Consider the following 26964-nt stretch of genomic DNA (forward strand, 5'->3'; position numbering starts at 1 on the left):
GAATGAAAAGAAAAATGAACCCAACACAATTAATTCCTCTCGTGCCCAGGTTGCTCTTAATATACATTTGTAAAACAAACGGAGAAAAAATAAAACAAAGTCAAATTGAAATCCTAGGGCTTTATACAGCAACAAAGACCATTTTGCAAAACTAGGCTCTCTAGGCTACCCAACAGTTTCCAAAGTATCTAAATATTGATATTCACACAACAGAACAGGGGCTAAAATGGACGAGTTCTCTTTCCCACTATGCAATAGTTAGATCTGGGGGGGTGGCCCTACACAGAGACTGCTTCAGAGTTAGATCTAACAGCAGCTGCTAAGAAAATAAGATTCAGCATAGAGGCTGAGTAGTACCCACTCCCCCCTTTTCTTTTATATATAGATATATAGATATATATATAATTTTGCAAATAATTCTCATCAGCACTACTTCTAGCACTGATATGCAACATAAGTAGTAAGGCATGTCTTTCTGCCACTCGAATTGGACGTGAATTTGGGAGAAGCACAGGGAAGAAGGAGAGAAGATGACGAGGAGACAAACTGGACCTGAGGGATCTGGGCTGAAACCTGCGGAATCCCCAAAATATATTAAAACCACGTAGAAACCTGTCCTTAAAGCAGGGTTACCTAAAGCTCTATCAAAATGCAATACTGCAGTGGCAGGGGAGCGGGCCTGGAAGGGGGGGGGAGCAGTGGGCACAGTGTTTAACCCAGCCATGCCCCCCCCCTCTGCTCGCCCTTCTGACTGCGTGCAGCTTCTGCAGCTCCTGGATTTGGAGTAAAATTGCTCAAAACAACAATAAACCTCAAAAAAAAAAAAAAAAAAAGAAATAAAAGAAAAAAAAAAAAGAAAATAATCCGAAACAGTTTCACTCATTAAGTCCTCTGGGAACGTATGAAAGGCCCAACTGCTCTTCGCTGAATTAGAAAGATCGAACAAAGGTGTTTGTCTATGCAGTAAATTAGATTTTTAGACTACCAACAGTTCAGAGTCTATTCGAAACAGAATCCAACAAAAGTGAGAGGCTCCTGCACTGGGTCCCACCCACCAGACGAGTTTTGGTGGTAGCCAGTCCCTTAGGAAATAACAGACTCAAGTGGAATTTCAGTTTGCTCTTATTTATCATTAGCTCATCATCGGCGGATTCTGAAACATTATCATCTGTAGACTGCCTTCCTGGCTGAGGAGGGGCAGGGAAGAAAAGCAAACATGAACTCGGCTCACTAAATGTGTCTGCAGGACTGGTGGAAGCTGCTCTCCCCAGGCTGCCATCCATGCTCCGTGGTGAACCAACACCGTGCTCCTGGTGCAGTTCTCAACAAAGAAACCGAAGGCAGAGAGTCACTCAGTCCTCCTCTTGTGCTGGTGACAAAGAAAATCCAAACTAAATATATAAAGCCCAAAAAATAAGAATTCTTCCCCTTCCCCGACAGCCTTCATTATCAGTCAATCACAAGAATCTGATAACCAAATGAGCTCAAGTCTTTCCCACCCACACGGTGTCATTTCTCATAGCGGGGACAGCAGCACTCGATGGGATGAGGAGTGGTCTTCTTGCATCCTATAAAGCCTGGGGCGTATCCAGCTGGGATTAAAGCAGATTCCACTGTCGTGTGGTATAAAAAGGATGGCAGAAACAGGAAAGTCTTCCTCTCGGGTGTTCCTCTGCATTATTTCCACGTGGCAGACTGTGGGATGGACCGTGGGGGGATCATATCCAGGAGATACTCACGCTGGCGGTCTACTGCTGAGGAGGACTTGTGCACAGCTAAACTAGGGTTAACAAAGGGTAGAGCCCCACCTGAGGAGACACAAAAGAGAAGAGAGAATGAAGGTCACAGCACAGTAAAACCAGTGGCAAATAAGCACCACTCTCATTTAACCTGCATGGATGAATTGAAGTGGGCCCGCAGTGCTACAGAAGGTCAGGCACCTTCAAAGGTCTAAAATCAGCCAAGCAAACAGCAACTGAGGTTTCGTATCAGAAATGAAGACTTGAGCAGACTAGGGCTCTCTGCAATCAAATCATGCTGAAGTGATAAATTAAGCTGTCAGGAGGAAAAAATATAAACCATTCAATACTGAGTATGAAAGTAGATCGCAACGGAGCTGATTGCTATGCTGCTTCCTTCCTGGAGATCCTAATGATCACTTAAAAAAAAAAAAAAATAGCTCTACAGTCAGATTCTTATATACAGAAGAGATTAAACAAGAATTTAACTTTCAATCTGTTCCAAACAACAGCTTCAGTTGGTTCAGATCCTGCAGAACGCTGCGAGGATGTGCTGCAGCCTCACCTCCAGCAAAACCTTTATTTGATGTGGTTTGATGTGAATTGACCAAACTCAGGTCCCAGAAATGCACAACAAACCCCAGCAGTGTGGCACTGACTGCACAGAGCCAACAAAGAGCAGTCTGATAATAAGTCATCCAGGCTGCTTACGACTCTGTAAAGCAGCACCTTTTGCTCGTGCCTCCTTTGAGGAGCACAAACTGCAGCAGAAGCCAATGCCAACACCCACACTGAGAGCACAGCCTGGGGACAGCCAGGCCTTCGTGCAAAAGTGCCAAAGAGAAAGCATCCTTACCCAAAGAGCTATGACTGTTGGATAGATTGCAGCTAATAAGCAGAAAGAAAAGTAACTTCAGAAAAAAATCTACCTGTATTGATGGGAGTCTTCTTCCAGGCGGCAGCGCTGCCCTTGCTGACAGGTCTCTCAGCATGCTTACCTGGCCTGCTCCCAAGTGCTGCTGCAGACGATGCATTCTGCAACTTGGGTGACTGGCTAAATGCATGCAACACTCCCCGTGGACCTCCAGAGCCTCGAGACATCTGGCTAGAAGTCTGGATAAAGAGCAGACAGTCAGACAGGCACAGGGAGCATCCCTCCTTCACCTACCGGAGCCTAGACCAACATTTATTGCCTGATTTTCTCCTTTCTTGGCTTCCTCTGCCAAAGCCAGAATGAGCTATTAATTCCAGGTCTGAAAACCTCTAAATCATCTCTAAATAAAAACAAGAAATCAGTTTTGTGTTCCTCAAAGTACCTGTAAGAACGCAGAAAGATGTGCTGTGTAAGCATCTCTAACACCAGCATCTCCTCTGCCTAAAGAATCAGTGCCTTGATTATTTCAACTCAAAGCAGCACTTAAGCTGACTCTTCCCAACTGAAAGGTGGTTTTATAAGGTGTGTGAGATGCAGTTTCCACCACGGATGATGGATGCCTGTTACCTTGAAGCTTCACAAGCACCACTACACGCTCCCAGCTCAGCCACACTCTCTACCTGAGCTACATTTATTCCCATGTATTTAGCACTGAAGAAAGTTATTTTTTCATTTGGTCCCAAAAAAAAGGAGATGGGGCTTCGTGCAGCCAGAGCCTCACCTGCTTGAGCGAGTGGTGCTGCACGATGGGGTCTGACTTGCTCTGTACAGGAGATGCAGTCTGTTGCAGTATCCTCTGCTCAATCTCCTGCTCCTGCTGCAGAGCTTTGACGAAGGCAGCCTTCAGCCTGTTAGTGTGCTCTGCTTTCAAGGCCTTTTTCTGATTGGATGTCATACAGGTTTCACACATAATGGTTCCATTCTTCTCCTCCCTCCAGCGGCAGGTGAAGTCAGTCTTACACTGAGCACACATGTAGGGCTCACGAGATGAAACGGGAATGGAAACTTTACCTGCAGAACACAGCCAGGTGAGCTGAGCTCCAGCTCTGATTTCTACAAGTGATCTACAACAAACCTCAAGATACTCCATCACAAAAACATACACGACCCTCCCACTCCTCCCCCCCTCTCCTCAGCTTTTTGCACTATTCGATGTTCTTTCACCTCCCTCTGTTGGCGTGCAGGCATCCTGCAGATCCTTCTTTCCTCACCCTCCTCAAACCATCCTGAATGGCAAGTGCATTGCAAAAATCAGGGAGTGGGGCAAGAGAAGTGGTGCTATTTGTTGAGACAAAATCTGCCCAACTGTTTGATAGTTACGAAACACCTGATAAACCAGAGAGATCTGCAGCCTAGAAGGGACAAGGAGAGTTTTTAACCAACTCAGATTTTCTTCTTGTCTTCTGCGTGGACTTGGCAACAGAGCTGGAGTTTTCATTTGTTTGGAGGCAGTTCCTCCAGGATAGTGCTTTCATTTCTCCCCAGGAACATCCCTTTATCTGCTGAAAATGCAGATGGAGAACACCGTGGTGATGCATAAATATGTGGATGACAGGAAGTCACCTGGGAGAACTAAAGTCCAGGAGAACTAAATCAGTGCCTAGCCTCTGGGAAATCCCAGCACCGTGCAATTCTACAACTTTACAGTTACAGCAAGTTGAAAAATGGTGATGGAAGTGAACCCCAGATTAGACAGACTATGAAGATTTAGTCCTGGAAAGCCTGGCTTGCTGCCTGCTGTTCCCATCACGGATGGGAAAGGTTCTCTCCTCACCTTTGCGCAACTGCCATCTCACCTTGAGTTTCCAGCAAATTCTGCACAACTTCTTCCAATCCAACTAGGTAAATAAATTCGTTATTAGCTGCGCTGGGCAGGAAGTTCATCTCTGGAGCAGGTGGCTTTGGAGGAGGGATCTCCAGCAGTGTCTTCTCCAGCTGCTTCCGCAGCGCCAGCTTGGCTGCAGCCTGCCGGCTGGCGGGCGACTCGTTGGAGTTGACGATGGAAGCAGCGCTGGTGGAGGTGGCATTGGCCTGAGCTGATGTCACTGTTGTACCTTTGATTGAAGTTGGAGAGGCCTTGGAGGAAAGAAAACACAGCTTAGTGACACGTGCCGGGCCACGTCGGTACAGTGGGGCTGTGCTGGGGGGCAATGAGCAGTGATCAGGAGTTGGGACTCAGTGACTCCCATCAGCTGGGGATGCTGTATGAGTGTGTGAAGGTGCTTGGGGGGGGGACTGGACTGCCTGCCCCTAAAGCTTACTTCTGCAGTGACCAGCGGGTCACAGGATTGACATTTATTGCAACAGTGTACCACCTATTACATGCGTTACCCATCATCCAACCCTCTAATTCTTTCATAAGGAACTGACTTTTCTTTCTTATCAACTCAATCACACAGTTTTGGAAATCTGAAAGGAAAGGGGCACTTTTCTTTAGGACTTCAAACTGCTTTTGTCCACAGTTTTTATACAACATCAGCATTAGCAGGACCTGCAGGCTGCTCAAGACAGAAGCCCACCTTGAGCTCTGCTTATGAAAACACGACAACAAAGAGAGACAAAACATCCCAACGTTTCCATCCGTTGTCCAAAACACCCAATGCGAAACGAGGAGGAACACCGCATTCAACGAATGCATTTGGCATAAAGGATTTTGCAGTGCTCACCTGAGGGATGTTGACGATCAGGCTGGTATTGGGGACGTTGGCCACACGGATCAGGCCCTGCTGGATAATTCTCTGCCCCTGAATTTGGACGCTGGGGACTGATGCCCGTGGTGCCAGCAGCAGTGGAGGCGGCCCCGTGCTGGAGTGCTGTCGGATGTTGTGGATTTGCTGGGAAGACACAGAAATGGGCTGATGAAATGATCAGACAGCAGGAGATAAGCGTGGGGAGTCGATGGGATGGGAAGGGGGCAAGGAAGGGAACGCAAAGAAAGCGCAGTAATTGATGTTTGTGTCAGAATGGGATGTTCTTCCCTTTCAAAACGAAACAACTGGAATGTGGCATCGAAAGAGATGCTCCTATGAGAAGCCATCACGTTGCAGGCTAGAGAGCTGTGCCAAAAATCCAAGTTCCCACGTCAAATTTCTTCTAAAAGGTCTATCTGTTAAGCCTGTTTCATTTTAAAGGCATTAGGAAAGCTGTTTCTCAGAATGAGGTTTTCTCCCTATCGGAACAGAAAGAAAATGAACCACCAAGTGCTCTGCCTTCCCCTCAATGCTGGCTATGCAATAGATAAAAGTGGACCTTCTGCTACAAAATAAATCCTCATTTAACAAGAAAATATTGTTTTCCTCAGTTCCCCACGGAAGTCTGAAATCCAGAAGGCCAAATGAAATAGAGCTTTGCTTTCCTACTCCTCCAGTGACAGGTGATAAAGACCCTGCAATGTAGCACTTCCCCATTTCCAGTTGACTATCTCATTTCAGCAGCTCTTATTCAACCTGAAGACAGACACGATGAGCAAAAAAAAAAAAAAAAAGGGAGTTTTCACGTTTGAAACAGTGAAATTGATACAGCAGAAAGAATGATGAGGAAAGAAGAGGAAGGGATTACAGTTTGTTTCCTCTGCTGCTGCTCTCCCAGGCAGAGGGTGAAGCTGGGAGCCTGTCCATTAGCTCTTGTAATAAAGCAAGCAGAAGTCTCTGGTGCAGCCAGGGGAGGACACAGTGAGGGTAAGGCAGTATTCTGCATCACCACAGTTCACTGGGAGTGTTATGGGACAGCAAAGCAAGCATGAGCTGCAATGGTCCTTCAGTGGCAATATACTTCTATTAAGCAATGAATGAAAACTATAAAGGATCCTTCCAGCTAAGCAGAATGACAGCTAAGGAAACATTTAAGACACATTCAGGAAAAACAGAACAGATGTACCACGAAGGAAATACCTGTGCTCCTCTGACAAGAGGTGGCATTACTATCTGTGTGTTTTGCTGGGTTCCTAATTTTGCAGAGGTCTGCTGCCCACCACGAACCAATGGAGGAGGAATAACAGTGCCTGGTATACGTGTAGAAGAGGTCTGAAAAACAGAGGACAGTTTACTTGCGTTTTTCATCCTGCTGCATTTGGATGCATGCTCTCTTCTGCTCAGAGCACCAAAAAAAGCAGTGTCCAAAACGTTACGCAGCAATACAGACATCAGAACACAGAGGTGTGCAGGCTGTGTGCTCAGGGGCTGTTCTCTCACACTCTGCACAGAGTTCAAAATGTAAAGAGCAGCCCTGAAAGACGTCTCCATCCACCACCCCTGCACAGCTCAGCAGCTCAAGAACCACTGAGAGACACAGGGAGCCACGCTGCAACAGGAGCACGATGTGCATGAGAGCAGCTCTCCTCAGTGCCTGATGTGATGAATGGTATCTGGCTTCAGCACGAGGACAGCAAAGGCTGCAGCACTGGACATGGTCAAGCTGGCTTCTGAACAGCTCGCATTCCAAGCAAGCAAGCAGACAATGAATAGCAACTTTATGTTCTGAGAGGATGAGGGAACAGGGGCATACACACTGCTGGCTCCGAGGAGAAGCAAAGGGCAGACAGAAGCTGGGGATGCAGGAGGCTGGGGGGGTTTGGCATGGGCATGTGTGCAAGAAAAGGGAAAAAAAAAAAGAAGTCAAGCTAGAGAGGTCTGAAACACCACCGACCATCTTTTTTGAGCTGTGGACTATCATACATCTTGGAAGTTTCTCACAATGCAGCCAAAGGTTTCATGCATCACTTACATTCCTGCAGAGCACGACGCAGCCTCGTCTGGAAGCACTGCTCAGAGCAGCAAACCCCTCCACTCTGCTCACAGGGCTCTGCACGTCCACCACTCCCCTCACCCCGACCCCAAACTGACCATCATCCCCCAAATTAAGATGCTGCACACACTGGAGCTCTCACATCCACGAGCTCCCAATGCCTGCACACACGTAGTGAGGACGGGGGAAGCTTAATCCCCTTCTGTTACACCCCCCAATTGGAAACCAAATGTCAACTCCTACACGCAGGAATTAAAGAGTTTTCACAGTCAAGCAAAAGCAGATGGAGGTGAGGTTCATTTGCCCAAACGCCACAAATGAGACAGAGAAACTGAACACTGGATCCGCAGCTCCCAGCTCTCTGCTCTGCCCACTGGCACACACACACAGAGCTGCAGGCTCACAGCCCATGTGTGGGGATTTAACTCGTGGTCCAGTTCCTCTGAAAGTGCTGTCTCCTGAGAAGGCAACTCGCCTTAAGGAAGAGAATACTCAAGCTGACAGAGTGCCTCGAGTTTTGAGGTCTCCCAAACGGAGCACACATCCACCCCACCCCTCATGCAGAGCACTCTGAGGGGCTCTCAGATGAAGAGCTGGTATTTTCCAAGCAAAAGCATTTTCTGCTGAAACTGTTTTGAAATTTGCTTCAGATCAGCCCGAGGTAAATCATCAGAAATGTTTTAAATTTGAAAGTGAAGCAAGATACCAAACTCAGAGGAAGATCGGGCTGACAGATGCCAATTCCCTTGGTTGTTTTTTTCCCCCCAAGGCTTTCCAACATCACATTCAGTTCAGCCTGAACAGACCCTCCTCACCAGCACGTGCCACTCAGCCACCAAGCCAAAAAGGAAAACCTGGCAGCCTTCAGGTGACCATCCTGAAGGCACAATTAAATACCTGCAGCCCACAGCAACAGGTTGCCACAGCGTTCCTACGACAAAACTCTTTTGCCAGAGGTCTTTAGCAGCCACAACCTGCGTGCATTTATCAGTGGAGCAGATGAGGCCCTCAGGATGATGAGGATAAGCTTTGGAGGGGTATCTGTGTGTGACGTCCTACCTCTATCTCCCACCCCAAGCGTTCTTACACAGTGGGGTGTGTTGGAGCGAGTGCTGGCTCTGTCTCAGAGCTTCCACCTGGCTGTGAGCAGTGAGCTGCCAGCCTGTGCTGCCCCGTGCCCTGCTTGCTGTGTGCCCTACCTGGCAGCCTGGCCCGCCCCACTGACCTGCAGGGACGGCTTGCCAGCAGGAACACTCTGCATGCCCCGCACCAAGGGCGGAGGGGTGGCCACAGCACTCCCAGAGGAACAGGCAGGCTGGAAGAGGAAAAACCAGAAAGAAAGCAGAGGAGTGTAAGGGTGTAGGCAGAATCACAGAGGCTAAGGGAATAAAAGCGTTTACCTCCTTCGCCTTAGTAAGGGAATCTTCAAAGACTGTGGGTTTCCCCTTCCCCCACCCTTTGCTTCCTCCGAGCACCTCACCAGGCGTATTTAAATGGAGAGTGATTAGGCAAGTATAGATAAGGTTATGTCAGAAAAAGAACAGAGCCTATGCACCAAAAGCACAGCAATGCAGAACTCTGTTTCAGCAGCCTCGGTTTATAGCTTGCTTCAGTCTCATCCTCTGTTACTACTGGTTCCAAATAATTGGGTTTGAACATAACAAAGTGAAAAAAAGTTAAAGGTTTCACTTATTAAGGTGAGGATACACCAACTGACCCTGCTGAGTTCCGGCACCCCAAGTTCATCACTCAGCAGGGAACTGCATGCTATTTCATTGGCTTTATTTGCACCTCAGAAGTCCAGGAGAAAGACACCAACAAGCAAACCCAGGCATGGAGAGGTGCTAACATCCAGCTGACACCTACACAGCACCCCCTGCACAAAATCCATCGCGTCAGCACCGCACACTGCAAAGTCAAAGAGGTGAGAAAGCACTGTGACAGAGCCTGAGCCTGATGGTGACACTGCAGCTCCTCGACACAAAGGGGGAATTTCTGCTGGGGTGGCAAGAGAGGAGGAGGAGGAGGAAAGGCAGGAATTGGCAGAGCAGATCCTGGCAGTGGGGATGTGAGCACATCCATAACCACGCTGGCAGGGTTGTTACGCAGCAGATCCTCCTCCAAACGCATGCCAGCTCTTTCTGTGCTGCTTTAAGGACTGTGTTTAGTAATCTGCAGTGTATTTCACTCATTAACACACCTGAGGTTACCAAAAAGCCATTCTGCTTTAGGTTAGAGCTGATGGGATAAGCTGCCTTGTCTTCTCATCTTGGCGAGACCAAAACGCCGCAGGAAGGAACGGTTAATGGGATACACTTTAATTCACAAAGGTTTGGCAAAAAGCAAAATACGCTGCATTCAAAAGCTCTGCAAGTCACAGGAATTGCCACAGTTTAATATCTTTTTTTTTTTTTCCCTTCATTCCAAGAGGCAAGATAAGGATCAGCAGGAGCAGACGTACCTTCTGAGTAGTGGTCTCCTTCTGGATTTGACTCTGCCGTAGCTTTTTCAATAGGACAAGCTTTGCTTCCTCTAACCGTAGCTCTTCTTTCAGTTGTTTGATCATTCTCTCACGCTCCTCAGGACTGCTTTTCTGCAGGGCCGGGTAAGGCAATTGAGGATGGGAAAACAGGGAGGGGGCAGAGGGAAAGACAGATACCATGCAAGTTACGACAAGACCTCACTGCCTTGTAATTGTCATGTGTGTCTTAATATCACTGACATGTCTGCAATGCAGGGACACAAACTGAGGGTGGAAAAAGAGCTCAAAGGCCAAGGGGGAAAAAAAAAAAAAAAAAAAAAAAAAGCTTTGGTAATTTCCATAAGGGAAATGAAAAAAACAAAAGTCAAATGAAGAGCCAAGCGACACGCTGAGTATGGGATATTGTGCCCACCAATATAAACCTTGCCAAAAAGTCAATTCTGAAAAATGTGCTCTTAAGAAGCACATAAAATGTTAAGGAGGTGAGAGCCTGGAAAGTAATAATAAAGCACACATCAGCCTCTAACAGCTGCAGGACCCCCCCCCCCCCCAAACCAATCCTCATGGAGTCAGGGTTCCCCTGACCCCCAGCTGCAGGTGGCTCTGCAGAAAGAGGACAGCCCAGGCTGCAGTGTGTCAGGACCAGTGGACTCACCATGAGTGCCTCCGTGTTGGTCTCTTTTAATGCTATTTTTGTTAAACCATTCATTCTAGGGCTAGAAGGTTCATTGTCTGACAGCACTATGACATCCGGGGAGGGGACTCGCTTCTCTCTCTTTATTTCACTGCAAATCAGAAGGAAAACACAGAGAATGAGTTAATAAAAACAAGTGAACAAGCGCTGCGTGCTGCACGGTGTGACTTACAGCCTCCTGATACTTTATTCCCGTATCTCTCAACTTACTGCCTCCTTAATGTGCTGCAAGGAAGAACCTGACTCCCCTTCTCTTTTTCCTCTCTTAATGTAAGGGATTTTGTATTCTGACCTCCCCACCCAGGCTACTTACCTGAACCTTAAGGAAACAACTGAAACAACTCACACACAGTCTCCGACCTATGTTTGAGCACTTTCTTAGGACATAACCTTTCTACACCTCTCACCCCTCAGATCCATTAGGAGGAAACACTAAACTGCATTAAAAAATAAATAAAAGGGTCGGGGAGGATGTGATGTGCAGACAGCACTGCTGCTGCTCCCTCAATGCACATCACAGTTTCCTGAGCAGCTGGGAATGAGCCCAGCCATGCATCGGGGTCACCATCCAGGAATGGCAGGAGCAGATCCTCTTTGGTGCCAGGATTTGGGATCTCAAAGCACACAGCATGGTTTGTGGGAGCAGGGAGGTCTGTCAGGAGCACAGCACAGGGGACAGCAGAGCACAGGGAGCGGTGGCGGCGCGTGTGAAAGGGCTGACAGCAAGAAGAGCTGAACGCACACACGGCTGTGTTTTGTTTTCCTTGAAACCCAAAACCAGAAGTAGGAACAATGAAGTTTACACTGTGAGCCTTCTAAATTTGTGGTGAGTTATGCATTAGGAAAAATGCCTGGAGAGCTTGTACCAAGCAAGGCTAAGCAAATATTTAAGTGTGGCTTGTACTACTCACAGGTAAGAGATGTGGCACGGAAGCTTTCTGCCTCTTCCTATCAGGTAACTGCCCCTCAGATTAAAGAACGATTTCCAGGCTTTACTGCTACTCCCCATATATCAAGAATCCAATAATTAACCCATATTCTCTAATTTAGAGATGTGAAGGATATTCACACTGAGCAACATCAACGAAGAGCCGCGTGCCCCACAGACCAGGAGACCCACAGATGGAGCCACCTTTGGGATACAGCAAAGCCAGCCGAGAGCTGCACGGAAAGCTTTCAAAATGCAATTTCCACTTTGGTGAAAGGATTACAAAGGGAGAAGTGTCCTCTAGAGGGCACAGCGAGCCAGTAAACCCGACCTACTGAAACTCTGAGGGCTTCCAAAGCAGCAGAGGCACAGGTGGAAGGTTTCCAGTGTGTTCCTGTACCTGGTGGCACAGAACTGGCTGCTGGTGCCTTCGGATGGGCTGTGACAGAACAGGGCCTGGTGGTGGGTGGCAGTGGGCAGCGTGAGCCATGGAGCAGCACCATCTATGGGTCCAGGCAGGAGGTGGGGATGTGGTTGAAGCCTTCTGCCAGCCTGAGCTGCTCCAGGTGGGAATCCAGGCCCTCGTGGCACTCACAAACTGAGATTGCTGTAACCATGGGGATCTGAGGCGCCCAGTTCTGGACCTCATGGGACCTTGCTGCCTGCTCCAGTCCTCAAGCTCACCCATATGCACCACAGGGGCAATGTGGTGCTTTGGTCCCTCCTGAACCATGGAACCTCCATGGTTCCATGGCTCAGAGCACAACCAGCCCGCAGGGAGGAGAGCAGCACAGCGACGGGCGCAGTGACACAGCAGAGCAGTGCTATCACCCACGGGCCCGTTTCCAACAGCACGGCAGAACTCAGGACTGGGGTTCTGATACTGAGGGACAGTCCCTACAGCAGCAGCCCTGCAAACCACAGAGGGGCTGAACCCCACAGAGCCCCATAGAGCCCCATGGAACCCCACGGAGCCCCACAAAGCCCTATAGAGTTCCACAGAGCCCCATGGAGCCCCATGGAATCCCACAGAGCCCCAGGGAGCCCCATGGAATCCCACAGAGCCCCATAGAGTCCCACAGAGCCCCATGGAATCCCACAAACCCCTTAGAGTCTCACAGTGCCCCATGGAGCCCCATGGAATCCCACAGAGCCCCTTAGAGTTCCACAGAGCCCCACAGAGCCTTTTAGAGCCCCCCTTAGAGCCCCATGGAATCCCACAGAGCCCCATAGAGCCTCTTAGAGTCCCACAGAGCCCCATGGAATCTCACAGAGCCCCATAGAGCCCCATGGAATCCCACAGAGCCTCTTAGAGCTCCCCTTAGAGCCCCATGGAATCCCACAGAGCCCTATAGAGCCTCTTAGAACCCCACAGAGCCCCTCAGAGCCCCTTAGAGCCCCACAGAGCCCCATGGAATCCCACAGAGCCCCACAGAGCCTTTTAGAGCCCCCCTTAGAGCCCCATAGAGCCTCTTAGAGTCCCACAGAGCCTCTTAGGGCTCCCCTTAGAGCCCCATGGAATCCCACAGAGCCCCTCAGAGCCCCACAGAGCCCCACAGAGCCCTCCAGGCGCCGCCGTCCTGCGCCGAGTGGGGCACCGCGGGGTCACGTGACACAGCATCACGTGACCCGCAGGGCGAAAGCCATGGCAACGGGCGGTCCCAGCCGGTGCGGCCCGGCCTTCATTTTGTGAGGTGAGGTCAGGACCAGGTGGTGGCACAGAAAATGGAGCGGGCCGGGCCGTGGGGCAGCACCGCGGGTCCGTGTGCCAAGGGACGGAACGGGGCTTCTCAAGAAAAAGGAGTGGAACAGGCAAAACAAAAGGAAGTCCCAAAGAGAGCCGCTGCGCTGCTGTTGGGATCCTCGCTTTGTTGGCTTCTGGATCCCTCAGGAAGGAAACGGCACAGAGAGCTGCACAGCCAAGCCTGGAACTGCTGCAACAGGAGCACCAGCCAACAGAGATCTCCACCAGCAGCAATCTGCCTCAGTGCACCTTTGGGAAGATGAATGAGACGGAATGGGAGGAAAGAGCAGAACCTCCAGCACCAACGCGACACTGCTGCATCCAGAGCACAGCAGCCCTGCAAGCACGTCCAATCTGCATGGAAATGGGCCGTGCTTCAACACGAAGCTCCATCCCAGAGACCAGGGATCCCAGCAGCACCGCTCACCCACGCCGAACGCTGCCAGCTTTACACCACGGCCAAAGCGACCGTGGGGAGGCAGAGCACAGCTCTGCTAAACGACCTTTCTTTAAAAACAGCAACAGCAACAACAAAAAAAAACAAAATAAGGAAAGAGTTCGCCCCGCTCTTCTGTCAGCCTGTGTGTAAAGAGAGGAATTTAAAGCAGATGTTTCAAAATGGGGAAGACAATGGGAATATCAGCACTTGCAGAACAAATGCTGCCACCAGCAGTTAATAACTTGGGATGGCCGCCCCGGCACTGTGACCTTTATCCTCCAAAGCCATCAGGCATGTCCTTCAGCTAAATAAAGACATAATTCTATTATTCCCCCCTTCAGCTTTCATAAACGTTGCTGTCTCCATCGCCCGGGCTGTACACAGGAAGATGAAAGCAGTGCTGCTGCCCCTATTTAAGCATCCTCAGCAATAAACCACAGCTGAACAGAGACCTTGCAGAAAGTTTGTGTAAAGCAGTGAGCGCAGAGCCCCAGGTCACCAAATGCCCAAAGAAAAGGGCCCCGTTTCCTTCCATTTTCCTTCCATTCCATTTTATAAACCCCTCAGCAGAAGGATGCATGCATCACGCTATTTGGAAGTTCTCCTCGCAGTCCTGCAGCATCCTCTGGCAATTGAGAGCACCACGATGACTCCGGAAGAAAATAACCAATGGAACAAAGCAGAAAAGCCACATTTCCTTGGGGACACTGAGTTGGTGACGTAAAGGAACGGGGCCAGGAGGCTGAATGCAGCCTCACAGCTCTGAGCTGGGGCAGCAAATGACCAAATGAAGGTGTTGTGTTGGAGACGATCCACCTGAGGGCCAAGGTGTGTGGAGATGGACTCAACACCCATAACAGGACCACCATCCACGAGACTGAAGTCTCAATGATGTGTTACCACAGAGAACAAAGCTGTGATCTCAACTCTTAACAGAGGCACCCAGGGCCCACGGGCTCTGCTGGGAAGGTTCATCTCAGGGGATGTCAGCCACAGAGCAGCTCACAGAGCTTCACCATTTCATGGGAGAGCTCCAGAACCACAACGCCTTTACATTTGTTCCTACCGATCCAGAGACACTGATGTGACACGAAATACAAGCTGCCTTTTGCAGACCGTATCTTCTCCACGCTCTTTCAATCCCTCCCCCCAAAAATAAATAAAGGAAAATCGATGATCAATCCACTGAGCGTGGCATTGAAGTTACGGAACTACTGACCTGAAACATGGAAAGCCCAGCTGCACAGCACAGCCCTGCAAAGCTTCAGCCTGCACAGTGCTCTCCCAGCACACTGTGCCCAGCAGCAGGTAACTGAAGGAGGCATTGCAGCCATTGCTCAGACGAAAGCTTCATCTACATGAGCAAATATGCAACAGTTTTGCCTCAGTCCATTCAGCGATCTCTTGCATACTCCCATCCAAAAATATTTGGCAGGGAAGGAAGACAAACAAGGCAAGAACAAGCAATGCAGTGGGGAAAAGAGAACTCTTTTTTTTTTTTTTTGGAGATGCATCCACATGAATCAAAGGGGTTGTGATGGATCTAGCAACCGCGGTGTGCAACCGAAGCAAAGCAAACTTCATTCCTTTCCTGCCCTTCCTCTGAACATAAATTAAATTTTAATCAAACCATCTCTGCATTTAAAACACAGCATTAAAATCCCTCAAGAAACTTTTTTTTTTTTTTTTTTTTAAGCCAGGCTAAAAACCAAAATGAACAAACGAAAAACCAAATCCAGAACTCAAAGTCCAACGCTCAGACTCCAAAGCCCATCAGGAACACGCAGGCAGGGCACAGCAGCTCAGCCAGCTCACACACAGCTCCCAAATGCTTCCCACTAGATGTTATTTTTCATTGTACCACACAACACATGCAGAAGATGGTTGTTCTGGGGTTCCAGAGCAAGGCAACCCCCCCCCAAGCACAGATATTATAACCAGCAAGACTGTAAACTAAAGGGAATGAAGAGTTGAGATGCTGACTTGAGCATCAGTGCATCTGAGATGCACCAACTGCAGGGATGCCCACAGAGCCCTCATCCTTCTTGTTCACTGTTTCCATTGAGGCAGACAAGCCGTGGCTTAAGCCAATCCAGCTCATGTGCCACTTGGAGAGCCCAGGGCTCTGGCTGTACTTTGTACTTCTGTGGGACACACATCAGGAGACAACAAAAGGGTGCAGGCAACCGTGGTGGAACATAACCCAAAAGTGCCAAATGGGGACTGGTTGGCTTAGCCAGACTTCTGTTTCAACTGGAAGGAAAACTAGGACTCTGCAGAAGACAACACAAGGCACACAGCTGTCAGTGGATGAGGACAGGATTGTGTCCAGGAACATCACTCATGGTGTCCACCACAGCTTTCTGGGAGCTGGACCATCACTGCACTGGTTTGTTTCATCCAACTCAGGAGATGCTACCATCAGGTTATAAAGCCATCAGTGCACACAGCACAGAGCAGGGGGGCTGAATGCAGAGCAACGAATGGAGGAAAGGGCCAGGAAAGAGGCAAGAGGGCAGAGCTCAGGCAGCCTGACATGCTCTGTTCCTCCAGCATCGATGCATATCAAAGCAAAGCCCTTCACACAGCACATTACTGAACCATCCCACTGCCAACAGTCCGTGCCCTTATGAAGAGGGGAGAGCTCCTTCCTCCTGGACCAGCCCTGCAGCACAGGGATGCCACGCAGAGAAGCAGGCTTGGCTTTGGCCTGGTGTGACCTCGCAGAGCCTTCCACCACTACAGGCTTCCTTCTGTTTCTTCTGGCATCAGAACATGTGCTCCAACCAGATACTATTTTTAAAGTTAACTTTAAGGTTCAGGGGGGAAAAAAAAAAAAAAAAATTAAGCAAAATCTATTTTTTAAGTTTAGTGCTGAGATGTTGCCAGGTCTGCATTTCAAATCTTGAAAAGAAAAATCAAATGATTTCAGAAGGATCATCCATTCAATCAGCTTGACGTCAGCTCCACCACGATTACTGCCGGGCCACCTTTTCCAAGGAAAATATTATGTTTTCAGTTCTAAAAGCATTAAAGGAAGTTTAAAAGCCAGAACCCCATACATCACTGCGCATGAATTTACCCAACCCAGGAGTCAGTAGTAGCTCAGTCACTTCCAGCAACAGCTTTTATTCATCTGCTCACAAAATCAGCTCAGCTACTTTGAAAACACAGGTCTTATGAAAGCTGAATTCCTCTGAAGATCAAAGGTGTTTGAGAGGTAAATCCCTCACCTAAAAACATCCTTATGAAATTAAGTCCCACCTTCCCACAAACACTGATTGTGCTCTTATATATGCGAGATTTCATCCAAGCTTCCCCTGTATCAAAGCATCTTGAGAGTGGCAGCCCTAGGAGGCATCTGCACCCTGTGCCATGCCTGTGCTCCTATTAAGGATTTCATGCCAGCATCCCAACTTACACAGAGAAAGAGCTCAGCCAGAGTATCACAAAGTTCTTAATTACGTTTATGATAATTAACTCCACGGGCTCGCTTTCAGAATGCCTCCTTACGCCAAGTGTATTTTTGTACAGGGAAACCTCGTCTCCTTTTGTGCATAAATGGGATACAGCAATATCCCACCACCACCCGAAACGGCAGACACGTCCTCACCCCAACTGGATCAGTGCTCCTTGGGAAGCTCAGCACGCAGCTCCTTGCCCCCACCCCACTGTGAGCCTTGCAGCACTCACAGCACAAACACTGGCACACATTTACAAAACAGATTCACAAAGAGCACGTGCATGTGGGGGCAAGTACTGCAACAAGAGAGTGAGGATGCCCGACTCTAACTTGTTAGCTTTCAGGTATGAGTGATCTTCTCAGATATTCTTCAAAAAAAAAAAAATCACAGTATGCATACTTGCATTAATTAGCAGCCAGCGATTATACTAAAAGATGCCTGAAGAGATTGGCTCCTATCAGCACAACACACTGCATGACATGGGAACCACCAACTGCCCCAGTAACTTCTGAGCAGGACAGGAGCACCTCGCAGACATCAACTCCAGCAACCTGAGTTACTTACTGCCCTTTTTGCAGCAGGTTTGTAAAGAGCTGACAGCTCTTCCCCTTTCCTCAAGCAAGCTGATGGAGGAGGTCTTACTTTACAAAAACAGAAGTGATTCCTGAATAGAGCTGCTGGGGTCTTTGTTGCTTCTCAAGCATTAAAAGTTGGGAAAAGTTTACGGGTGAGTTGCCATTACACATCAAAGACATTGGCCTTCCCAGCAGCACCCCTCCTCCCAATAACTCCCTCGCAGTTGATAAGAATCTCGTGTTTTCAGTTTCACATCTCAAATCTGCACTGCTGTAATGCCTCACATCCAAGCAGATGCAGATTCATACCCTGAGAACTGTTTAACCCATTTTGCACGCAGGCAAGTCCCATTCCTTACAGTTCCAATGGAACTGGGAATAAACGAGGCTCCTGACTTCCTGCTCATTACACTTCATCTTACTGCAGCATAAAGCAAGCAAGGTCTTCGTGGAGACCAAGCTTTTATCCTGCAATGGACAGAAGCTGGGCTGGATACAGCAGAAGATTTGGAATCTGGCTGTAAGGTGATGCCCCTCCATCAGGAACGCTTGATTCACCTGCGTACCACAAGTACAGGTCAAAGGGAACATCCTGTGCCAAAGCAATGAGCAACTCTGAATTCGTGCTTTGAGATGTCAGCGTTCAGACGTGGAAGGGATGTTGGTGTTTCAGGAAAGCACCAAGAACCCGTGCTACACAGAACTGCTGCAGAAGGGTGCCATCATTTCACAGCAACTCCCAGTGTCAAAATCCACCCTTTACTATAAGAAGAAACTCTCACTTATCCATACACGCTGCTCTGTCAGGAGGAATCAAGCCGCAATTCAAACTCCTCTGTTTGGGCAATTACCACCTATTATTTTTCATATATCAGAGCTCAATTAATACGATCCTCTAAATCTCAACCAGTAGCTCAAAGTGCATCCTCCTTACAGCTTGTATGTTCTTCTGTTCAGGACAATGCTTCTTTACTCAGCTGCTTGTCACAGCTGCCTGAGCTTATGGAAGACACAGCACCAGCACTGCATAGGAGCAGCTGGATGCCACAGCAGGAGCCAGACCTGCAGTTTGCCCTGCAGATTTGGGCTCCTGCTACCCTTAAGGCACAGGGAGCTCCTTCCCAGTGCCAGCCAAGCACGTCTCCCCACGCAGGTCCCCTCCCCTCTCACCTTTTGGAAGTACTCATGTCCACGGGCTCGTCTCCCGTCTGAACCTCCACTTTAATGGTTGCTTTCACCTCTCCGCTTTTTAACAGTCCTTGCACTTTTCCAGCTCCGGGATCCGTTTTTATTTTCATGTCTCCTTCAGCACTTATTTCAGTTCCTAACAGTCCTTTCTCCATTTTTAGTTTCTTGCTGTCCACATCGTTATGTGGTACCTCACGTTCTAAGGCTCGTTTCTGACTTCGTGTCCTGCATGCTTCCTCTGTCATTGTGAGGCTCTGGGGAGAGAGGAGACACAAACGAGTTAAATGCTTGGCAAAAAGTAAGTTGGACAAAACACCTTCATTTCAAAACAGGGCAAAGTACGGCGCTCGCTGCGAAAGAAGAAGTTCTGAAAGAGCAATAAAAGTTTTGCTCGTACGCTCGCCTGCCCTATCTGCAGCACACATCTCAGACTGAAGCACCCAGCATCACCCTGCTTGTGATTCTGATGTGAAGCGAAAACAAACAGAAAAGGCAAAACAAGAAAACAGGCTCAAACCCCTCCGACTATCAACTAGAAGCAGGAACTGTAATAACAGCAGCAGGAGGCTGCAGCGGGGAACACGCAAACCCCCACCACTGAGAAAGTTTGGAGCTCTCCCAAGAAGCAGGAAGAAGAACGTATGGATTTGCCTGACATGCAAATAAGCGTAAATTACAAAATTGGAGATTAGGATCGGGCTGGGAGAGCTGCCACGTCTCTGCCAGGACCCAAACCCAGCTGCGGGCTTCGGGACCACCGCGCTCTGCACGGAGAGCCCTCCGTGCTCCTGCACAACCACGGCCCCTCCTGGGAGGAGAGCAGGGCCGGGCGGGGGGCAGAGCTCGCAGCATGGCAGCGGGTACCTGCGACACCCCTCGGACGCGGAGCTGAGTCAGGCTTTGATCCCATGACATCACTGGGCTCCACATGACCCTTCCCAGGATGCAGCCTGCGAGACAAAGCACTTTCCAGAAACCAGTCTGAGCCGGCAGCAGGCGACCCGCAGCAGGGCTAACCCCAGCGCCCGCAGCATCCCTGCCGCTCCTCCTCCTCCTCCTCTTCCTCCGCCCGCAACGCCGGCGCCCGGGGCTGGCACAGGGCGGGAAGAGCCCTCCCTTCCCTTTCCAATTAATTAATTAAGAGTCCCTCCCATCACAGTCCCCCCCCCTCCTTTTAAACTGGATTTCAAGAGCCAGGCCGACGCACAATAGTTGGACCAAGTCTTTCCAATGTTTTTAGCAGCGAGATTAACATAATTACGCAACGTAATTAACCTCTGCTCACTCCCCCCCCCCCTTCCACAGCACCCCCCCCACCCCCTATTATCCACCAGTGTCACCCGAGAGCTCCGTGAAACCGCAGTTTGGATGCTCTGAGCCCTGCATGGTGACCGCAGGTTTCTCTGCCTGCTGTTATACAAAGAACTTGGTTTTATTTTAAGGGACGGCTGCAGTCAGCACACAGCTCTGCTCAGCCCATTGCTGCTGGACTCAGAGCTGGGCAGGAAGGTGTCTGTGTGTCTGTGTGTGCGTTGGGCTGAGCTCAGTGCCCAGCAGCAGCTCACATCCAGCTCCAGCCATGGGCAGCCCAGCAGACAGCAAGGCTGCCCCTCACCCCAACAACCCGGGCAGGAATTGCAGATCTCACTGCTGTTCACTGAGTGCAGATGTACCTGAAGCCAGAGCTGCATCCAAAGGCCAGCAGGCAGCTCATGGACACGGGGGTTTGGTGTTGTCACAGAGCTGTTCCTGCAGCATGGCTGCTCGGTTGGGTGCAAAACCTCCTCGAGAAGATAAGAAGCAAAACCAAGCAAATCCGGGTTCACTTCCAGCACCTGTACATCCCCCAGTCCTGCAGGAGAAGCACAGCTCCAGCAGTTGGTGCTGATCTGGCACTGGTCAGTGCCTCCATGCCCCAAGAAAGCGGGCTCCACATTTTAGGAGTGTTTATAAGATGCTGTAATTTCTCTTCCTTTGTTACCCCCATTTTTGACTGAGATGGGGAATTTCAAGCTATACTGAAGGACTCCATCTCTACCGCATGCCACAGGTCTAAATCCTGCACGCACAGTGATATTTAACAATAACACACCATCAAAGATGGAAAAACAGGTAATGAACCACAACCCCACATTACACACCCATGTTCACAGCAGCTCAGCTGTGCACAGTGGGGCAGAGCCCCAGAGCCCACTCAGCATCCCTGGGGTGAGCCCTGCCAACAGCACAGGCTGCACGCACACACGCACCTTCCCAGCACACCCATCCTGCTGTAGGCTCCCTAGGACAGCACACAGCAGCAGGGAGCCTTTCCATTTTGCAATGGCAACGGGAAGGCAGCAACGTGGGACAGCAATTGTTAGGGAGATACGCTGGGATTGCATCTCCACCAGCTGATTCTGCTGGCTGGGCACAGATCAGCAGCTCAGAACACCCAGGCTCTGTGAAGGACAACACATCACTTTGGAAGCCAGCCCCAAATCCCCACTTTTCCTCCCCCAGCTTTCACAGGCACCGAACACACGGGGGGGGGCAGACAGCATTGACTCCACCTTCCATTCTACAGGAGGAAGGGTAAGAAAGCATTATGCAGTAAATTTCAAGTTTTTATGGGAGGTTCCGCTCTTTATTACAGCAAATAGCGCAGCTCGGAGCGCAGCGCTCAGGACTTCAGCAGCCAATTCTCAGCTTTAAGTGCTATTGCTGTAACAGATTAACTCCTACCAACAATTCAAAGGCAGTTTAGCATACAATGCTTTGCCCCAAAGCCCTCCACGCTGCTCCACTGCCCTGTGAGCACAATGCCAGCAGCCAAAGCCCAAACCTGTGCTGAGCTCACGGCTGGGGAAGCACCACGCATGGCAGTGCCCATGGCTGCCACCTGCTCAACTGCTGGAAAAGCTACAGAACAGGAAAAAGGAAAGGTCCAGTTTGAGATGTGGGGAATTAATTGCTTTGTGCCAGTTTTTCCTGATGTTCAGCATGGCTCAAACCAAGCCAGGCAGCCCCAGCATGGCACCAGTGATGGGAAACAGAGCTGAAGTGAGGAGGACACCTGAGGCTTTGCTGGAGCCCCAGCAGCAGCAAAAGGAGCAGCACTGAGCAACCCTGCTCTGCAGCACTATTTCAGCAGCCAAAACCAAAGAGCAGCAGCCCTCCTGCCCAGCATCAAAAGTGAAAGGGAAAACAACAAAAAAAAGGGCAAGGTTACAGAAGAGGAAAGGGAAGGTGAGGGCACGTGCAAGCCAATACCCCTGGGTGAGCAGCAGCCAGAGGTGGCTCCAGCTATTTTCCAAGTGCAGCTGATCAGAGCCCAGAGATGCTTCAGGATGTGCTCCGTGCTGCAGCTGAGCCCTGGTCCTTGGTGTGCCATAGGTGCTGCGTGGCTTTTTTGTTTGTCTTTTTCCTATACACTCACTGAGAAAGAAGGCAGAAGCGAGAGCTCCTGGGAAAAGTTCTGTTCCCTGCATGTAGCACTGTGTGAAGGCGCATTCAGACCTGCATGCCTACACATGCACACGCAGGAGTTCACGACCTGGCTGTATAAATCCCAAAAAAAAAAAAAAAAAAAAAGTAGATTTCAAGAATCCTAATCAAGGTCTGGACGATCGTTAGGATTTTTTTTTTTTTCTTTTTTTTTTTTTTTGCAAAGAATGAATGAATGCAGGATAAACACAGCAGGCTGACAGAAGTGAGAGCTCCAACACCTGCCCTCACCTGGGCTCCCCTGCCGCCCCAGGGCTGCGCTCCCCACAGCAGCACCCCGAAGCAGCGGGGCGGGGGGGGGCAGCGGGTGCCCTGCTGCCAGCCCACCAAGGGTTAAGCCCTGCCATTTTGGTGCCATTCACCGATATGTCCATTAAGGGTGTTACATAACAAAATGGCAGCCCTTAACCCTTTCCTCGCCGGCTGCCACGCTGCCGTGCTGCACGCCGACCGGCGGCACTCCCAGGCGTGGCGGCCCCGACCCCGCCGTGCATCAATGGGATCGTTTCCCCTCGCTGGGAGCGTGCAGGGGAAGATAAGCAGCCTCACTCAGCGCTGCTGGTAGAAGCTGAAAGCTCACAGAAGTTTCCTCTGTGCCAGGGCACGAGGCACGGTGAAAGAAGCAGCGGTGAGCGCGGGGACGGCGGCACAGCAGTGGGTCCATGGTGGGAAGCAACCCAGGGCTGCAGCCTGGTGCTGCACAACAGCCGAGCACCACGCAGCACTGTGACAGCAGCAGCAGCCACGTGGCAGCGCCCAGCACCCGCAGGTCCCACTGCCAGCCCACCAGCACAGCGCTGTGCCCATAGCACTACAGGAGGGGGGCATCAGTCTGAGTGTGAGTGCTGAGGCTCCCAGCACCGTGAGCAGAAAGCTCTGCTCTCAGCCAGGCAGGAGAGCAGAGGTCCCATAGCACATGAAGGCACTGCTCTGCTTTGCTCTGCTTTTGTGTCAATGCACCTTAAGAGAAATCACTATTTATGGCACAGCTTGGCTCCGTTCGCTCACAATAACGATGAGAGCACGGGATTCTGAGCACTCCGTGCACCACAGCAGTCACAATTCCTAACAAAGCCCCGTGTGCCACAGCTGACAGCAAACAGAGCTGCATGGATGTGGAACGGCCACGGCCTGAGAGGTCAAACTGATCTGCTGGCATTTGGTGAGGACCTCCAAGAAGCACTCAGTGCCAAAGTGATCTTAGAAATTAGTGCTTCTTTGTTTTAAATGCATGACCACACCTGTGCTGCTCTTCCTCGTGCTGCTGCTCTTCCCCCAGAGCAGGGACTCACATCACCACATCCAATGGCAGCAGCACACAGCCCGACCTCACCTCCCCAGCCCCATCAGCCCTCACAGATAAAAGCTGATGATTGAAAACCGTTCATCAAGCATTTATTTTCACTCAAAAGTAAGACCTACCACCCATCCACCCAGCGTTCAGCCAGCATTAGCTACCAATACAGCCTCAGTCCACCCACAGGGGGGATAAGCAAAACTGGACACAAAGGACAGCACGAAGAGGAAGACCTGGGCAATGCTGGGAGTTTTCTTATTCTCCACTTACTCACCCCCTTCTTCAATAAATGGCTTTAGAGTTGCACCAGTTAAGGCCACGGCTGGGGTTCACAGCGTGCACTCAGAGGGTGCTGCCCACAGACACTGCATGAGGGATTTTGCTTGACCTGAATTCTCCCCCAAGTTTTATGGATCTATTTTTGTCTAGAAACCACCGGGCAGGAAGTCTGCTAATGACTGTGTCTGGGCTTTGTATTACCAAAAAAAAAAAAGTTACCAAGATTCCTCAGAGCAAAACAGCAGTTAAGTACAAGTCTTGATTGGGGCTCAGAAGGACAGCGTTCAGGCAATGAGCTGAACCAGGAGACAGCACTCATGTGCACATCTCTGCAGCTTCGGAGCTGCACGGCGGGCGCTCGGAGGTTGATTACTCACTGATCAAGAGAGCAGATTAAGAAGTTTCCACAACTGTGGTCAACACGTCGAAGCGTGGCAGCGATGCAGTGACTCTCACTGCTGCTCCCACTCCTCCGCTGCCAGCTGATGTCACATAGAGGGTGCTGGTGTGACATCACTTGGCCCTTCCCTTGAAGGTGGTTCTGTTCTGCACAAACCTGGGCTCAGCTCTGAAGCTGACGATGGCACAAACCATAGAACAACAGATCAGTACATCCATGAGCAGTGGCACCAACACCTCCTCTGGAGGAGGAACATCAGAAGTGAAGAGCAGGAATGCTTCACACAGATCATCAGAAGGGGAAAAAAACCACCACAAAACAGCCATTGGGCAAATCCTGAGATTATTAATTAATGGCTCATTTGACAATCCATTGAGAGGTGAGCACCACCAGCACAGGACAGCCATTCCTAAGGGCTTTCCAACGCAGAGCTTCACATACACCACTGCAGAGCCATAGGGCAGCCACAGAAATCTCATTTCCATTCACCACTTCACTTCTGGGGGTTGCACAAACGATCGAGATCTACACAGGTCTCAAGGGAGGAATTTCTGTGCGCTTGCTATTGCCTCTCCTCTTGTTCAAGACCGAAAATACTCTGCAGCTGTTGTGAATGCCCAGCTAAAAGGAAGCGAAACTCCTCTGTCTGCCCATCAGTAAACTACGGAGACGTACAAATTTTGGAGTTAAATGTTAAGTGAAAGGCGACTTCTGGTTAAGGCAGAACCTGAGTTCAATACCCAAGCTCTGCTACAGCCAGCTGAGGCAGCAGAACCACCCGAAACCAATGACAACCCCACCCCCAGTGCCATCCCCTCCCCAGTCCTACCTGTCAGTGAGGTTCATGGGTCCCACGGGGGGTCCTGTCTGCACCAAGTGGCTGAAAGTGACCGCAGTGCAGGTCCTGCAGGAAAAGACAGGGAGGTGAGCAAGCCTTTGGTCCACGTAGTGATAAGCCCACTGCCTTCAGCTGGCATGCGCTCACTGAGACAGCGACCCTAAAACCATGGGAAGGGCAGAGACTCCATCCTCTGATTTGAGCTGGGAAGGAATTGAAGTCAGGGTTCGAATGCTTTCGGATCAACACACAAACTCACACACCAGCCCCATTCAGCAATCAGTGATTCTGTGTTTGCATGTGAAGGACACCCAAGCGTGTCCTCGTGCCCAGATGGATGCTGGCTAAATCCCAGCAGCGTTCTGATGGGAGCCCAGCATTGTGCAGCCCCACATTGCTCCTGGGGGCACCTGAGAACATGCCCACAGCCCTGCAGGAGCTTCCATGAAGCCCACATCATGCAGAGAGTAGGGGGAAATCACTTCAACTACAGGTGTGTAACATTCATTCTGATGGATGAAGCTCACACGTTTATCTGCTTTTTGCTCCACACCACGTTCTGCTGACCCACACTTGCTCACACTCCACAAAAGCCCTTTTATGACCCAGCACACACAGCACAACATCCCCACCTTCTTCTTCCCACTCTCTGAAAACACCAAGGGAAGAAAGAGGGAGCCTGGGCACACCAGTCAGTGAGATAACACCATCAAACCAACCCATGTGGCCACACACCTGACGGGCAACGAGCCTACATGGCACTGCTGCTGGTCCAGAGTGACAAACAGGACCACAGCACCAACCCAGCAGCGAGTCCTGTGCTGGGGCACAGCAATGGATGTGTTACAGCTGCCAAGCATCTTCTTGGAAGCTCAGCCTCTCCTTTCTGCTAAGCTACCAAGAGCTCCGAGCACTCATTTCCCTCCTCCTAAAGTTTTTTTGGAGCTGGTTTCTGTGGTTTGCAGGCAGGACAGCAGCTCACCACCTCCTGTTCTCCAGACTGGGGGTGCTGGGGGATGCTGTGCCTCTGCCCCGTGCCTCTGCCTGCTGTGCAGCTCAGAGCATCCAAAGACGTTCCAGTGGATTAAACAAATTGCTCCAAAATTGCAGATAGAGGAACTTAATGAATGGATATGCAACTGTGTTCTGGGTCTTGATTAGCTATCTAGAGGGCAGGTCTTGCTAATTATAGCTCATCCTATTAGTTCAATGCTTTTCTAATTAGTAGCCCATTGAAAACCATCACTACAGCTACTTCAGGGCCTTCGTGAGGATCCAGCAGTGCTGTGAGCAGCAGCCACGCTGTGGTGCATCCACACCTGGTTGGGATGCACCAAAGCCTCCAAAAAGCCATTACAAGCGATGAGCTCCTGTGTTAATTAGTAGCTGCAGCACTGCTGCAGCGAGCAGGGAGCTGCAAGTTGGGACACTGCTGGGAAAAAGGAGGGGGGAAAAAAAGAAAAGATTTTGGAGGAGCAAGAAGGAATCACTCCTTCCATCGTGCTCTGGACATGGGAAGTCTGAGCTGAGTCGGGCTGCTGGGGCTCCTGCCTGCCTCCATTTTTAACAAACTGTAGCATTAAACTCCCATCGTGCTCCTGTCATGGGACTAAAATAGTTTTCATCTTACGAGGACACGAGGAGCTGTTTAACTGCTTCCCTGCCACGGGATGCTGCAGCTCTGCCCTGCAGTGACGGAGCTCCGAGCCCACAGCTCCAGCCCAGCATCCCCAC

At 50.1% G+C, this 26964-nt stretch overlaps 1 protein-coding gene across 8 annotated transcripts in view; it reads right to left on the bottom strand.

The window, feature by feature from the left end:
- Positions 1–1104: 1104 nt before the first annotated feature.
- The window catches only part of GATAD2A (GATA zinc finger domain containing 2A), a 42369-nt gene continuing 16509 nt past the window's right edge, over positions 1105–26964 (bottom strand). For 4 of the 8 annotated variants that reach the window (XM_031604115.2, XM_031604113.2, XM_031604112.2 and 1 more), the window contains exons 2-12: positions 25222–25296; positions 18913–19184; positions 10554–10683; positions 9878–10009; positions 8642–8731; positions 6564–6695; positions 5340–5507; positions 4470–4749; positions 3395–3684; positions 2669–2852; positions 1105–1808 (exon numbers count right to left, since the gene is read on the bottom strand). In XM_031604115.2, the coding sequence (XP_031459975.2) occupies positions 1678–1808; positions 2669–2852; positions 3395–3684; positions 4470–4749; positions 5340–5507; positions 6564–6695; positions 8642–8731; positions 9878–10009; positions 10554–10683; positions 18913–19175 (1800 nt within the window). In that variant the 5' untranslated portion in view covers positions 19176–19184; positions 25222–25296 and the 3' untranslated portion in view covers positions 1105–1677. Of the gene's footprint in view, positions 1809–2668; positions 2853–3394; positions 3685–4469; positions 4750–5339; positions 5508–6563; positions 6696–8641; positions 8732–9877; positions 10010–10553; positions 10684–18912; positions 19185–19794; positions 20152–24369; positions 25167–25221; positions 25297–26964 lie in introns of those variants that run through there. The other 4 variants (XM_031604114.2, XM_090126088.1, XM_090126087.1 and 1 more) reach the window with 4 other exon arrangements.

Source organism: Phasianus colchicus, chromosome 28 (genome assembly GCF_987193195.1).
Source record: "Phasianus colchicus chromosome 28, bPhaCol1.hap1.1, whole genome shotgun sequence".
NCBI lineage: Eukaryota > Metazoa > Chordata > Aves > Galliformes > Phasianidae > Phasianus > Phasianus colchicus.